The 15,209-nt window shown below is 35.5% G+C and overlaps 1 protein-coding gene across 4 annotated transcripts in view; it reads left to right on the forward strand.

Annotated features, from left to right (window-relative positions):
- The window catches only part of CNBD1 (cyclic nucleotide binding domain containing 1), a 629,195-nt gene that overhangs the window by 391,058 nt on the left and 222,928 nt on the right, over positions 1-15,209 (forward strand). For all 4 annotated transcript variants that reach the window (XM_054498740.2, XM_054498739.2, XM_054498741.2 and 1 more), the window contains exon 6: positions 1,856-2,049. In XM_054498740.2, coding sequence (XP_054354715.2) covers positions 1,856-2,049 — 194 coding nt within the window. The remainder of the gene's footprint in view (positions 1-1,855; positions 2,050-15,209) is intronic.

Consider the following 15,209-nt stretch of genomic DNA (forward strand, 5'->3'; position numbering starts at 1 on the left):
AGCTCTCAGCTTTTCATCTGGAGCTTTCTCTCCCTCTCTTAACTTTCATGAAATTGAACGGAAATAGGGCCTTGCTCTGGATTAGGTTTCGTTTAAGAGAATGTTGCGGCTGGTTTCATCTATCCAGACCACTAAAACTTTCTCAGTATAGCAATGAGGCTGCTTTGCTTACTTAGTGTGTTCACTGGCATAGCACTTTTAAATTTCTACAAGAACTGTTCCTTTGCATTCACAGCTTGGCTTACTGTTTGGTGTAAAAGGCATAGTATTCAGCATATTTCATCTTTCAATGAGCCTTCCTTACTGAGGTTAATCATTTCTAGCTGTTGATTCAAAGTAAGAGACACATGACTCTTCCTTTGACTTGAACACTTAGAGGATATTTTAGAGCTATTAATTCCCTAATTTTAACATTGTTGTGTTTCAGGGAGTAGAAAGGCCTGAGGACAGGGAGAGATTTGGGGAAACAGCCATTGAATAGGGGAGTCCAAACACATACAACATTTACCAATTAAGTTCATTATCTTATATGTGCATAGTTTGTGGTGCCCAAAACAATTACATCAATGGTAACATCAATGATCAGTGATCACAGATCACAACAGATATAATAATAATGAAAAAGTTTGAAATATTGTGAGAATTACCAAAATGTGACACAGAAACACAAAGTGAGCACATGCTATTGGAAAAATGGTGCTGATAGACTTGCTAGATGCAAAGTTGCACAAATCTTTGATGTGTAAAAAATGTCATATCTGTGAAGCACTGAAAAGCAAAGGACAGTAAAACAAGATATGCTTGTATTGTGTTGCCTAGAAAGAGGTCTAGTTTAAGCTCAGACATCCAAGCAAGAACAACCATTGCTTTAAAGAAGCATGAAAATCACTCTCCCATGGTCACTGTGTATGAATTGTGACTAAGAAAGTCACACTAATAAGCACTCGGAAAAAAAGCAGACATGGCAAGCATTTGATGACTTTTAGGACATTTAAAAAAATGATTGGCCCTGAAAATGCAATTTGTAAAGTTTCTATTTCTTTCAAGTTCATAAGCAAAGTGTAAGAAAATATCTCCTGACAGCACTTGAGTAATTTGCTTCAATCCTATGAAGTAATGTAAATAAGAAATGGAGAAAGACACCATCCCATTCTTACCCCCTTATTCTTCAAAGACTTCAGAAGAACTGGAATTAATTTAAGTTGCCTTAAAAATATTCACAAATCAGTATGTCTTTCAGACCTACAGGCACACAGTTTAATTTTAGGAATTGGGGTTGGATGACAGTTTTTGGAGATTTATGTTATGGAGTAGGACAGATATGGGAAAAACTCTTCTTTCTAGTAATAATCAGCCACCCTCTCCAAACTGTCTCCATTATTAAGTTCTATAAGTGATTGTCATCATGTCCAGAGCAAAGATAAATGAAAATTAAGGGTAGATATATATTGTTATTTATATAAAATAGGAAAAATGGCATTTTGTATATGGGAGGGTCATAAACATTAAAAAATATTCAAGGGCTTTTCTGGTCCCATTTTTCTCACAATGTCTCACATCTATTAATAATTATATGTAACCATGTTTTCTTCCACTAGAACCCATCAGTTCTGTGAGAGGATAGCTATTATATGTAATCGTCTGAAAAGAATACTCCAAATGTATAAACATGCCTTTGTTATTCTTGTTACTTGAGTAAACTATTTGAAAATGCCTATTACATTAAATTCACTGTTACAGAATACACTGAAAGAAATATGTTGAAAGTACTGTTAAGTGTAATATATGTATTAGTCATATCTATATCAAGAAGCCTGAGCATACAGTATATATTTTTTGGCTTTGTTTTTTTCAGTGGTTGCAAATGATGGATTTTATGTAATACTGAAAGGCCTAGCTCGACCTCAAACAAACGTGTATAAAAATCTGATTGAAGGAAGTGATTCACCAGTCTCGTTCATACCTCAGAGTTTCCACAGCTTCATTTGGAGTGAAGAATTCAAAAACTCTACACTTGCTGAGATGTACCTACCTTCATATGACTCAATGGTAAGAGATGAGTATTTGCTTTTTCCACAAGCAACAAGGTAATGGGCTTTTGTAAAACTTTATCTCTTCCAGACATTAAGATCCAATATCTTTAGAGTCCTGAAATATTTAAGATAATATAGCCTTTAAAATATAAATGATATTATTAATACTGACATTTGATTAAACATTTTTGATAAAGGATGCCTTCAATAGCATCCTGACCACTGGCAGGGTTTGTGTGGTGTATTTGATAACAGACAAGTTTGATGTGGCTGGATCCCTGAAAGAAGGGTAATAGTAGTTTCAGATAAGTGAGAGGGAATAGGTGATTTGAGGAGGGAGAGACAGGAAGACTAATTGATTATGAAAGACCTTTAAATCAAGTCAAGAATGTGTGTTTATTATGTTTGTCTCAAGAGCAATGCTAAGATAGTCAAGTAGTTAATTTCATTACAATCAGAAATTCTTAATTGAGGAAAATCTTTTGCATCTATATAATATTTCAAGACTATTAGCTGGTCAAAAATTAAAAGTTCCATATCTTTCTGAATCTCTGGATACTCCACATCGGATAGAGGTCTGAATTGACTAGAATTGTGGCTGATAGTCAGTTCTCAATTTAGGGTGATCAAGATGTCCAGACTAGAAAAGAGTCAAATAACCAATTAAAACCAAATTATTTAGCATTATGTGGTACAATCAGAAAAATCCAGAACTAATATAATATCACGTTCAAGAGAAATAAGTATTGATCATACCCAGAAAGAATGACAAGGATAAAAATGAATAAGCCTATAAAAGTATATTATTCATCTCACATGAATGAATGATGTTTCTGATTGTCTTCTTGTTAGAGATGGAAAACAATGCATTTGCCATGTCAGTGACCACATATAATGGACCTAATGCTATTTTAGTCTGCTGTAGCAAATATGCCACATTTAGCACAACAGCTATAATTAGGGCTGTTTCTTGATTGAATTTCTAGTAGTTGAATCCGGGCTTCAAAGACCCATTTTTTTTTTTAATGTTCAAACTCATGTATTAAATGGGAATATGATGGGAATCACCAGATCTGTGTTCTGCTTTAGGTCTTTAGGGGCAGTACTAATTTCTGGCATTCCACCTGAGATGTGATATTGTTTTCAATTTCCTATCTTAGCTAGAGTGGGGAAAACGGTAGAGAGAAGTTTCAGAGGCTTCCACTTAATCTTTACTGCGATAGCTCTTACTGCACAGGCCAAGAAACCAATGCGGAAACTCTACCCACTACCAAGTATCCATTTAAATTTTGCTTTTAGGGACCATGGATATTGCCCGTGGGGTAGGCTTATGGACCCAGTGAAGCCACTGGGAAACAGACCTGAACCAAAACTCTACTTTTTAGGAATTCTGCCTATTTATTCTCTGTAACAGGTGACCATGATGACATTTTATGTATCAAGGCTTTAATGTCACTATCTCAAATTTTAGAGCTCCACTTCTTCTCCATCAGGGCCCTAGCCTTAGCATAAAATAATAATAAAAAATATACTTGCCGAGGTTGAGACTGCTATAGCAGAGCTCCAGAGAACATAAATATGAATATATTTCTATCTATGTGCATATCTATCTATCTATCATCTATGTATCTACCTACCTACCTACCAATTATCTATCTACTTACCTGCGTATTTATATACCAAGTCAGATTCTCAGATTTTTCTGCCCTCTAACTGTTGAAAATGATTTTCTTTATATGCTGCCAAAGAACCCTTGGATTAGATCATTCATCTTAAATGGATGATTAATTTTCCTCTTCCTTTTATTGTATTCCTTTAGTGCACTGAGAGCTCCCAGCAGCAATCATCCTATGCCATGGTCCTTATAAATACTCATTCTACAATATCTCAAACATCTGAGATATTGTACCTTCCAGTACATTCCCTTCTACTAGTACCTAATGCCTGCTTAACATCATTAAAATTTTATCAGTGGTACTGATACAGTATGTCAGAGACTACCAGTACTCCAGTGATGGATTTGTATTGCTAGCTGGCTGTCAGGCAGTTAAGCTCTAAATCCAGTATTTTTTCTACTTTAATAAAATATTTTGAAAAAATGAAAAGATAGAAATCAAGGCAGACAATTTTAACTTGCAGCAACTCTGTGGTTTTTGTTGTTGTTTAAGTTTGCAGAAGGACAAGTATATGATTATTGATAAATTTATTTCACATTGCTAAAAATTTAAAGTATCCTTGCTAACCCTGTCCCCTGCAGAAATTATGAGTTTAACTGGTGTTATGAAACATGCTGCTCTTTCCCTATTTTAAAAATTTGCCTTTTTGTGTATTTACTTAGTGGGCCTTTTTCAGATAAAAATATTACTATCTCCAAAGATTTGTGTCTAGGAGAGTTTTGTAGTTTTGCACACATAAAGGGCTATATTTTTCTTTCTCCTTTTTTCTGGCTTTTTAAAAAAACATTATTTGCTTTTTTATTGCGTTGTAACAGAGAACCGAACAACTAAGAAGAAGAAAAAGTTATAACATTTTCACTCTTCAATTTCACCCTCCAACAGTTTGGTAAACTAATGGGCATCATTTGAGTATAACAAACATAAGGTGAAAAACATCTAATCCAAGGATCAAATTTATTTCTCATGAGATAATGTATAGTTCTGAATAAAAATTGTTAAAGCTCCAAGCATCTGCTGTTCTAACTCTTTACTACACACTGGATGAAAAATAAGTGCAGTATAAATGTACAGTGAAACAATTTTTTTTTTGCTTTTCTCAACGTAGATTTACACGTTGAAGCTGAAAGCTTTTTCATTAGAGTTGATTATATAAGGAAAGAGATAAAAAATTACACATTTATTTACAAGATCACCAACTTGATGCTTCTAAGTAGCTTTAAAATCTTTCATTAATTTTATTTTTCCAGTTAGTCTTACAACTTTTAAAATTATAATAATAAATTCAAATTTCTCAGAGTCATCTCAGCATAAATATAGTATGGTGTGTGCCAAAACACACACACACACACACACACACACAAACATGTACTTCTATATTTCATATTTATATACTTCTATATTTAACATATATTACTATCTGCAATAAAACATATTTACTAAAATCTGTTTTTGCTATGATTAAATTTAGCAAAATTATAAAAGCAAATTATTAAGTTGAAGATTCTCAATAATTATTGAAAGAACTTTCTAGTTTGTTAATAGTAGTTTTCTTTGAAATACATTTGGAATTATGTGGAAAAAAATGATAAAAATATATTAATATATTCAACGAGCAGGGCCCAGTGAGGGTAAAATTATAAAATAGTAATTTTTTTTTACACCAAAGTTTTCAAACAAGTGGTGTAGTATTACTCTTCCATGATACCTGGATCCTAGCATCTCAATCAGATCCTAGGTATTAATGAATAACCTCACTCTTTTTGGTCTTACAAATTCCAGTCCTGTTTTTATATCAAATTTTCAAACTTTCCTGCTTGATACTCAGCTTGCGCCTTATTGTGCCATGGAATCCAGCAATGAGAAGAATAGTTTAAATTGGTCTATTCCCCTTTCTTACTTTGCATACTCTTTTACTCACTAGCTTGGTTTTCTGGCTCTTTCCAGTCAGGAAATGAAGGAGGCTGGGAATTAAAGGCAAAATGGTAACGGGACCTTCTGTGATTGGCTCGTTTCCTCAGGGTGTTGCCCCTTCTGCAGTTCCCTGGAGCTGGCGTTGCCTCCTACAGGGCTTTTTAATACCGTACCCTTGATCCCTGGCTTCAGGCAGTGACCACTTGAATCTCTTTTTAGGGTCAATTCATCTCTCCAGGAGGTTCTCCAGGGTTGTTCCCTTTTCATACAGTTTAGCTGGATACTTTTGTGGGTCCTCCCAGTTGATGGACTATGGAAAGTTTCAAGTTTACTCCACTAAATTGCTGTGTCCTCACTCTGAGCCAAGAGGTCACTGGGAGTGGAGGAAAAAGAAAACTTCATGACTCTAAAAATTGTCATGAAGCAGGTATCTTTCAATCTTTGCTGCCAACTTCCTGATCTCATTTCTCAAGAGGATCTTGAATTTACAGTTGAAGGAGTTTGTACTCATTTGAGACACTACTTGAAATTATGGACTTTGAATCTTATACTTACAATAGCATTCAGCACAAAAATCTGTACATGGAATTTTTTTTTTTTTTTTGAGACGGAGTCTCGCTTTGTCGCCCAGGCTGCAGGCTGGAGTGCAGTGGTGCGATCTCGGCTCACTGCAAGCTCTGCCTTCCAGGTTCACGCCATTCTGCTGCCTCAGCCTCCCGAGTAGCTGGAACTACAGGGGCCTGCCACCATGCCTGGCTAATTTTTTTGTATTTTTAGTAGAGACGGGGTTTCACCGTGTTAGCCAGGATCGTCTTGATCTCCTGACCTCGTGATCCACCCGCCTTGGCCTCCCAAAGTGCTGGGATTACAGGCGTGAGCCACTGCATCCCGCCCATGGAAGATTTTTGAATGGATAACAATGAAAGTGTCTAGCCGGGTGTCACATACTAACGCAGGAAAAATAATTATAGGTTCACTACTTTGGTCTAGGAGTGGGATTACAAGGGCAGGGAATACACAGTGATTAAATTCTTAGTTTGTGCCTATGTAAAAAAATAGTTTAAGTAATAGGATATCAATACCTATTAAAAAAAACAAAATGATACTTATTTGTGATCATTTTGGAAGCTATAATAATACCATTTATTTTCTTGGTAAGATAAGAAAAGGCAATGGTTCTGCCTCTCTTTGTAAGTGTATAAGTTGGGGAACCAGAGATAATAAGCATATGTAGAGAATGTAAATAAAAAATAAAATTCTAATCCCCCAGCCAACTGAATAGGCCCCTCCTCTTAGCCAAGAACATTACAAAGTTAACCTGAAAAACTAGTTGAGGACATAATTGCCAGTGGGGGGGTCAGACATTCCTCATTATACCCTCTTGCTTTTGGTATTCAGGCACAACTGACCAGCATTAATATTAAAACAGAGACCTTAAGACTGACAAAACACTCTTTGTAGCCATAAAATGCCAACATGACAGATGGCAGGCCCTGGAAGATATTGAAGTATTTTACCCCAAAATATATTTCTTTCACATATTTTGAAATGGCCCTGAAAAGCTGTCTCTTGGGAAAATCAATATTCTATAGAAAATCACCTTCCCTTTCCAGGTCTTTTTCCTGATACAAGAGAAAATTAGCTAGGAATCTGGCACCTTTTTAAGTCTGATATGAAACATTTACAATCTATTATGTCTGAAGCCTGCTACCTGGAGGCTTCATCTGCATAATAAGAACCTTGGTAGCCACAACCCTTTATATTAATACAGATCTTTTATATTAATTAACCCTCTTCTATTGATTCAGGGTCTTTAGATAATAGCTTAACTCTTTCAACTAATTGCCACTCAGAATGTCTTTGAGTCCACCTATGACCTAGAAGGCCCCTCTTCAAGTTGTCCCACCTTTCCAGATAGAACCAATGCACATCTTACATGTAATGATTGAGGTTTTATGTCTCCTTAAAATGTATAACACCAAGCTGTAGTTCAACCACCTTGGGCACATGTTCTTAAGACCTCTTGAGACTTTGCCTTGTGCCACAGTCATTTATATTTGGCTCAGAATAAATCACTTCAAATATCTCAGAGTTTAACTTTTTTCATAGACAATAATTTAATTGCTTATGGCATAAACTTAATTGTTGATATTTATATTCTTAATGGGAATAAATCCCAACTCAAAAATATTCTTTATTTTCTTGTATCAATTACTAGCTAGTCTGTCAATAACAAAACATCTGAAAAAGGACAGGGTGGAGGGAGGAAATGTGGTGAAATCAGCCTGCTGCCAGTATGTATATTTCCTTAATTTACAGTAAAGTTATTTTGAGCAAATTAATCACTAAACCATCAAATCCTAACTTTTCCATTTCCCAAATACAAAATATTTCTAACCTGTGTTATCAGCACAACCTGTATTATTCAAGCTGAGGATAATGAAGCCATGAGTATTTTATGCATACTGCCCAGTACATCTGAGGTTTTATCAGATATCTGGAGAAAATTCAGAAGGCATTGATAAATGGTGGGTCCAACTAAAGAAAGAATATCTCATTTCATAAAGCAGTTGAATAGCAATTTCTCCTTCAGATCCTGGATAAAACTCAACCAATTTGTTTCAAACAAGAACATATTCCAATTAATTTTAAGTTCTGCATCAAGCGACTATTGGGATATCTTGGAAGAGTAAAGGCAAAGTCATGTTTGATAAGGACAAGGAATTTAAGCTATTTGATTCTGCTGCCTCCAGATTTCTGATAATGGCTGCTGCCTGACCTTCTGTGTGCGCCATTCCCTGTGGTCAGTGCTCCATATTCTTTTACCTGTCTCTTCATTATCCAACATTCTTCACAGATTCATTCCCGGTATGGTCTTACTCTGGTTCCCTAAATCTTTTACCTCATTTATTCATGGGCATTTTTAAAAATGGTGTTTTATAGAGCATATTTTTAATATGCAACACAACTGCTATAAAAAACAAAATGAACGGCAACTAGAAAAAGAAACTAAAGTTTTCAATTTAAGAAACACATCTAAATTATTCATGACCCAAAACAGGAGTCACAATAAAAAATCAAAACTATTTCAATTAAACAAAAATACATAGATATCACATATCAAAACAAAAATACCATGAATCAAAACTTGTTACATATATATGCAGTGAAAAAGATACAGAATGTGATTTGCTGTTTAGTATTGATCTATGTGTGATTGGAGTATAAAGTTTATGTTTTGTTTTTTAATTAAAAAAAATTTTGTATAAATTTATGGGGAACATGAACCCTGAAAATTTGAGACAGGTCTCAGTTAATTTAGAAAGTTTATTTTGCCCAAGTTAAACATGTGCACCCTTGAACAGCCTCAGGTGGTCCTGATAACATCTGCCCAGGGTGTTCAGGGCGCACCTTGGTTTTACACATTTTAGGGAGAGATGAGATATCAATCAGTATATGTTAAGAAGTACATTGGTTCCATCCAGAAAGGTGGGGACAACCTGAAGTAGGGAGGGGGCTTCCAGGTCACTGGTAGGTGAGGGACAAATGGCTGCATTTCTTTCGAGTTTCTGATAAACCTTTCCAAAGTTGGCAATCAGATATGCATCTATCTCAGTGAGCAGAAGGATAACTTTGAATAGAATGGGAGGCAAGTTGGCCCTGAGAAGTTGCCAGCTTGACTTTCTCCTTTGGCTTAGTAATTCTGGGGCTCCAAGACTTTCTTTTCACAGACCCGTGTGCAATTTTGTTATAAGTATATAATTGAGAGTGACCAAGTCAGGGCATTTAGGGTGCCTATCTCCTGAGTATAATACATTTTTGTTTAACAATATTACCCTCCTTGCTTATCAGATGTTGAATTTATCCCTTCTAAGTAACTGTATTTTTATACCCTTTAACCCAGTTCTCTTCATCTGCCCCTCCTCCACTTACTCATAGACATTTAAATGGTTCTTTGCTGCTTCTAGATGTCCCCTGACTCGTATCCCAACCCCCAGTGTTAAGATGACTTCCTTTAAGTCAGGGATCTTATTTTTCCTCTAATGCATAGTATGGTATGCTAGGAGCTTTTAAGGTGTTCAATATGAATAAATTAAATTAAATCCAGTTAAATTTAATTAGACAGAGCCTTCAAAATGTCAAAGATGAACTGTGAAATGAGTTTTGATTCAACTAAATTGCAACTGATAGAGGATTTAATCTATATTGATTAAAGTTCAGTTTTATTACATTTATTTTATCTAAATTGATGTTTGAAATATATTTGAATGCTTTCTTCTTAAAATAAAATGTAAACATTAGAATATTCAAATGTTCAAAACTAAAATGTCAATCAGGAAATATTTTTACTATAATAATGGAATTGGAACTTAACATCTAATTGTCTCTCCAATCATTAAAACATTTAATACAGATAGCTTGTAATATATTTATAACATGAAGATATTTCTTAATCATCACAACATATAGTTGCCTTTTGTTTTCATCAAGAATTAAAATGTGTGGTGTAACTAAAAACAAACATTGGGTCATAGTAAATTTACTACTGTTTAAAAATAAATTAGAGAAAAAGTAAAAATTATACTTTGTACAAGATTTTTACAACTCTTGTATTATAAGAGCAATAAAAGAGATATGTTTATTGGTACATATTAAGTCTGTTTACCAACGCTTTTTTAATAACATCATAAAATAAGAGGACTTCACATATAAACATTAACTCAGATATTTCATTTCAAAAACATACACTTAAATAAAATTAAAGCTTTCGTTTTTTTACATCTTCCCCCATTTTTTAACATAACTGTTTCTTATTTTACTACATTTATGAAGACATCAAAATATAATCAAGCTTGCTGTTATCTTATGATATTAAGTATTGTATTCAGAGATTAAATAATTTCAACTTTATGTAAGATTAAAAATAAGTGTTAAATTTGAAGGTAGGAAAATAAGTATAGTTTCTGGTTTATGGTCGTTTGCATGCCTTCTGTGAAATGCCTGATATTGTGTACTCATTTTACTTTTGTTTTCTTTGTCTTTTTACCTATTAATTTATAAGACTTTTGATTATAGTAGTGATAAAATTTTTTAATATACATGTGTTGCAAATATGATTTTTAAATATATTGTTGATATTCTCACTTTATCATTCTTTTATTATTATGGACATATTAATTGTTTTTTTCTTTGTTGATGTTTACTTTCCCATCATTAGCAGTATTTATGATAAGAAAACTAGTAATAATTGAGTACATACTATATGCCCATTTCATTTAAAGTACAGCAGGTTCTTGGACTAATATCTCATATCCATTGGTTTATTTTACTTTAGTGCCTATTTTATCTTCATAAAATTTTCCAGAACTACTGCCTTAAGCCCATTGTTTTCAGTTTTGGTGTTTTTTTGTAATTGCCTTGGGATACTTTGCTCCTTTAATTTTTAAATTTTTCTGACAAACACAAAATGATGAAAAGATGAGGCAAGCCTGGTCTATAATTTTTGCTCTGGCAAACCTGTTCTGTAATTTTTCCATTACTTCTGGAAAAAGCTTATTTATATTCATTTCCCATGTCATAATTTACATTATCTCTTTCTGTCATTAATTAGACTGGGAATGAGAAGCTTTTGGGTTTGCAAAACCCCAAATGGATGATGCCAATAACTATCAGAATTGTTGACAGCAACATAAGCTTTGAGTATCGTCTGTAACTTTTAAATATAGATTTTATTTCTTCTCGAGACTGAAAACCATTTCATGAAAGTTGGTTAGAGAATTTGGTCATAATCTCTGTATCAGTTAAGAGAGTTCTGGTTTTATGTTATCTAAATTACTACTAATGACTTAAACAATAAGAATATTTTTTATCTCACAGAAAGTCTTCGAGATAGATGACTAAAGTCATTAATTTAGAACCACAACAAAGTTACCTGGACACAGAGGCTCCCCTATCTTTCCATCCTGTCACTTTTAGAATGCTGAATTTCTTCCTCAGATTTGCACCTCAATTGTTAGCACTCTTCCAGGCATGGGAGAGCAGCGCTCCCCAACCTTTTTGTCACCAGAGATCAGTTTTGTAGAAGACAATTTTTCCATGGACTAGGGGTGGGGGATGGTTTTGGGATGACTCAAGAGCATTACACTTATTGTGAACCTTATTTATATTATTATTATATTGTAATATATAATGAAATAATTATACAACTCATCATTATGTAGAACCTGTGGGAGCCCTGAGCTTGTTTTCCTGGAACTAGACGGTCCCATCTGGGGGTAACTGGAGACAGTGACACCCAAATTATGTTGCCTATGTCCAGTCTACTCCATAATCTCGTTTTGGTTACTGTCACTACAGAAAACCCTGCTTCACAAAGGTAGGATATTGGCAACAGGAGCAGGCTTTTCAGTGCTTTTGTGGCAATCTCAGGATAATCTCCACCTTGACTTTAATCCAGAACATATTGGGATTTGAAGTTGTCTCAGACATACTCTTAAGGCCACCGTCATTTGTGATCTCAAGCAGTTGATTCTCTTCTAGCACGGACAAAGTCCATTCATCTGGCTTACTCTCAAATGAGTTGCAGATCCACTCCTTCCCAGTTAAGGGCTCTTTTCTAGTTTGGAAGTAATGCTCAAACTCTTTTGAAAGCTGAGAGAGGTGATCACGCACCAGCTATGAGTAAGACGGCCCTGGCTGAGTCTCTTTCAAAATCTTTACTAATATTTGAAACATGTCAGAAATCCCATGTTCACTCATTGCCCCATAATTCCAGTTTGGCTTTGAATGCAATTACTTTATCTGATGACTTGAACACCATTGTCAGTCTCCCCTGGAGTGACAGATTAAGTTCCTTGACCAGGTTGAATGTGTCACACAAGTAAGCAAGTTTTGCGATCCATTCTGCATCACTGAAATATGCTGCCAGGGGTGATTTTTTTCTATAAGAAATCTCTGCAGTGGCTCTCATAACTCAAAAACTCTGGCCAGTGATCTACCTTTAGAAAGCCCTCTCATTTCTGTATATAAGAGAAGATGTGTTTGCTCTGCATCCATTTCCTCATAGAGTTACGCCAACAGATGTGAGTTAAGGGCATTTAATGCAGTTGATAATTTCAATCACGTCCTGCAAAATGTTTTTAAGTTGAGGTGACATTTTTCAGTTGTTAAGTTCAGGTGACATGGCATTTTTCAGCTAGCCACAATTTCTGTATTGGTGACACGGTGCATGGATTCACATTCAGAAGTGACCTCGTTGACCTGAGTGGTAAAACCAGAAAGCTGTCCAGTCATGGCAGCCACTTCATCCATGCATACTTACACAAAATGATCAATTTTCCTGATGTGTAATCATTCAAAGACTTTAATAGTTCTGCAGCTGTGGTGTCATTGGTTGGCCAAAAAATTGCCCATAACATATTCTCATGCACATCCTCCCAAAAAATATATCACACAAAACCAAGAATTGTTGCCTTGTTGTCAACATTGGTAGACTCATCAATCTGTGTTGTGTACCATGGTGACTCATTAATCCTCTCTAACAGTTGTGCCTCAATATCTTCTGCTATTTCATCAGTTCATCTAGTTATAGTGCTAGCTGAAAAAGGAACTTATGCCACCTTTTAAACTGCAGCCTCTCCTAAAAGTTCACAATGCATGTTTTTAGCAGCAGGTAGGATCAACCTTCACCAGTAGTAAAAGACTTCTTAGCTTTAGCAATGCAGTTAGCCACTAAGAATGATGCTCTCAGTGCAGACACATTTGATAAAGTGGTGGCCTTCAATAACTGCTTCTATTCTTTGTGTTCGCATTTTTTTCTTTTGAAAAACTGCAGAGGCTTGTCTTTTAATACAGGGTGCTTGATCGCCATGTGGAGAAGCAGCTTTGAAGGTTTCATGGCTTCGTTGGATAGCCTGTTGCCACATATTATATAAAGCAGGATTGGAGAATGTGAATCACCTGTTGCAGTGAATCTGCAATTTAAGTAGGACTCTTGGTATTTTCTTTTAAATATAACTTTCTTTTGTTGGCAGTCATAGTGTCTTTTGTTGTCCCCTCATTGGGTCTTTCCCCCTTTTCAAAGAAATCTTCCAGTGATTTTGGCTAGGGTTAGCTTGTGGGCTTACCAAAACTGTGACTGAGACAAGTACACAGTGCAGGAAAGAGGCGTGAACAGATGTGGTAAATAAAATAATGAGTGGGCCACGTATGGACTAAACTAAGTGTCAGCTTCTGACTTAAAGCCTGCCACCAGATGCAACTATATAATTGAAGTATATAAACTCACTACTCTAACTCCTGCCACCAGATGCAGCTTAATTGTGACTTGCCACTCACTGATAGGACTTTGAGTCTGCAAGCAATTGATTTATTATGGTCTCTGTGCAGTCAAACCTCTCTGCTAATGTTAATCTGTATTTGCAGCTGCTCCCCAGTACTAGCATCACTGCCTCATCTCCACGTCAGATCATCAGGCATTAGATTCTCATAAGGAGCACACAACCTAGATCCCTCCCATGCACAGTTCACAATAGGGTTCATGCTCCTATGAGAATCTAATGACACTACTGATCTGACAGGAGGCAGACCTCAGGAGGTAATACAAGTTATGGGGAATGGCTGTAAACATAGATGAAGCTTTTCCTGCTTGCCCATTGCTTGTGCTGTGTGGTCTGATTCTTAACAGGCCACAGACCAGTATAAATCTGTGGCCCAGGAGTCAGGGACCCCTAGGGTAGAGGATGTTTCTTCATCATGTTTGTACCCCATTATCTGTGAAGAAAACATTTCCACAAAATGCACAGAAGGCACAGACTCCCATTTCCATCCCATTGGCCAGACTAGGTTATAGGTCTACCTTTCAACCCCAAATTGATAAAAGTGAATATAATCACCATTATTAGTTTAGAGCAATCAATTAAGATTCAGTCCCAAGAACTAGGTTCATGATCTATGTGCACTTTGCAGCCTAATACCTAACCAAATCAGGCTTCTGTTAGCAAGCAAAACAGGAGTGAAGTGCTATTGAGTAGAAGAATATGTTTCTGACGCAAAATTCTCAGGAGTTAGTTTGACAGTATGCAAGATAACTTAATCATCCAGTAGATTGGAAAGGTTCATTATAAAAACAGGACCCTTGAACTTAAATATAAAGCTTCAAACTATTAGAAGAAATCATTGGAGAAACTCTTTGAGACATTGGCCTGAGCAAAGATTTCTTGAGTAATACCCCAAAAGCACAGACAACCAAAGCATAAATAGAGAAATGGGATCACATCGAGCTAAAAAGTTTCTGCCCAGCAAATGAAACATCAGCAAAGTGGAGAGACAACCCACCAAATGAGAGAAAATATTTGCAAACCACCCATTTTAAAAGGGATTAATAACCAGAATTTATAAGGAGCTCAAACAACTCAATAGCAAAAAATGAAATAATCCAGTTACAAAATGGACAAAGGATCTGAATAGCCATTTCTCAAAACAAGGCATACTAATGGCCAACAGATACATGAAAGAATGCTCAACATAATTAATTGTCAAAGAAATGCAAATCAAAACTCCAATGAGATATTATCTCACTCCAATTAAA

Source organism: Pongo pygmaeus, chromosome 7 (assembly GCF_028885625.2).
Source record: "Pongo pygmaeus isolate AG05252 chromosome 7, NHGRI_mPonPyg2-v2.0_pri, whole genome shotgun sequence".
Taxonomy (NCBI): Eukaryota; Metazoa; Chordata; class Mammalia; order Primates; family Hominidae; genus Pongo; species Pongo pygmaeus.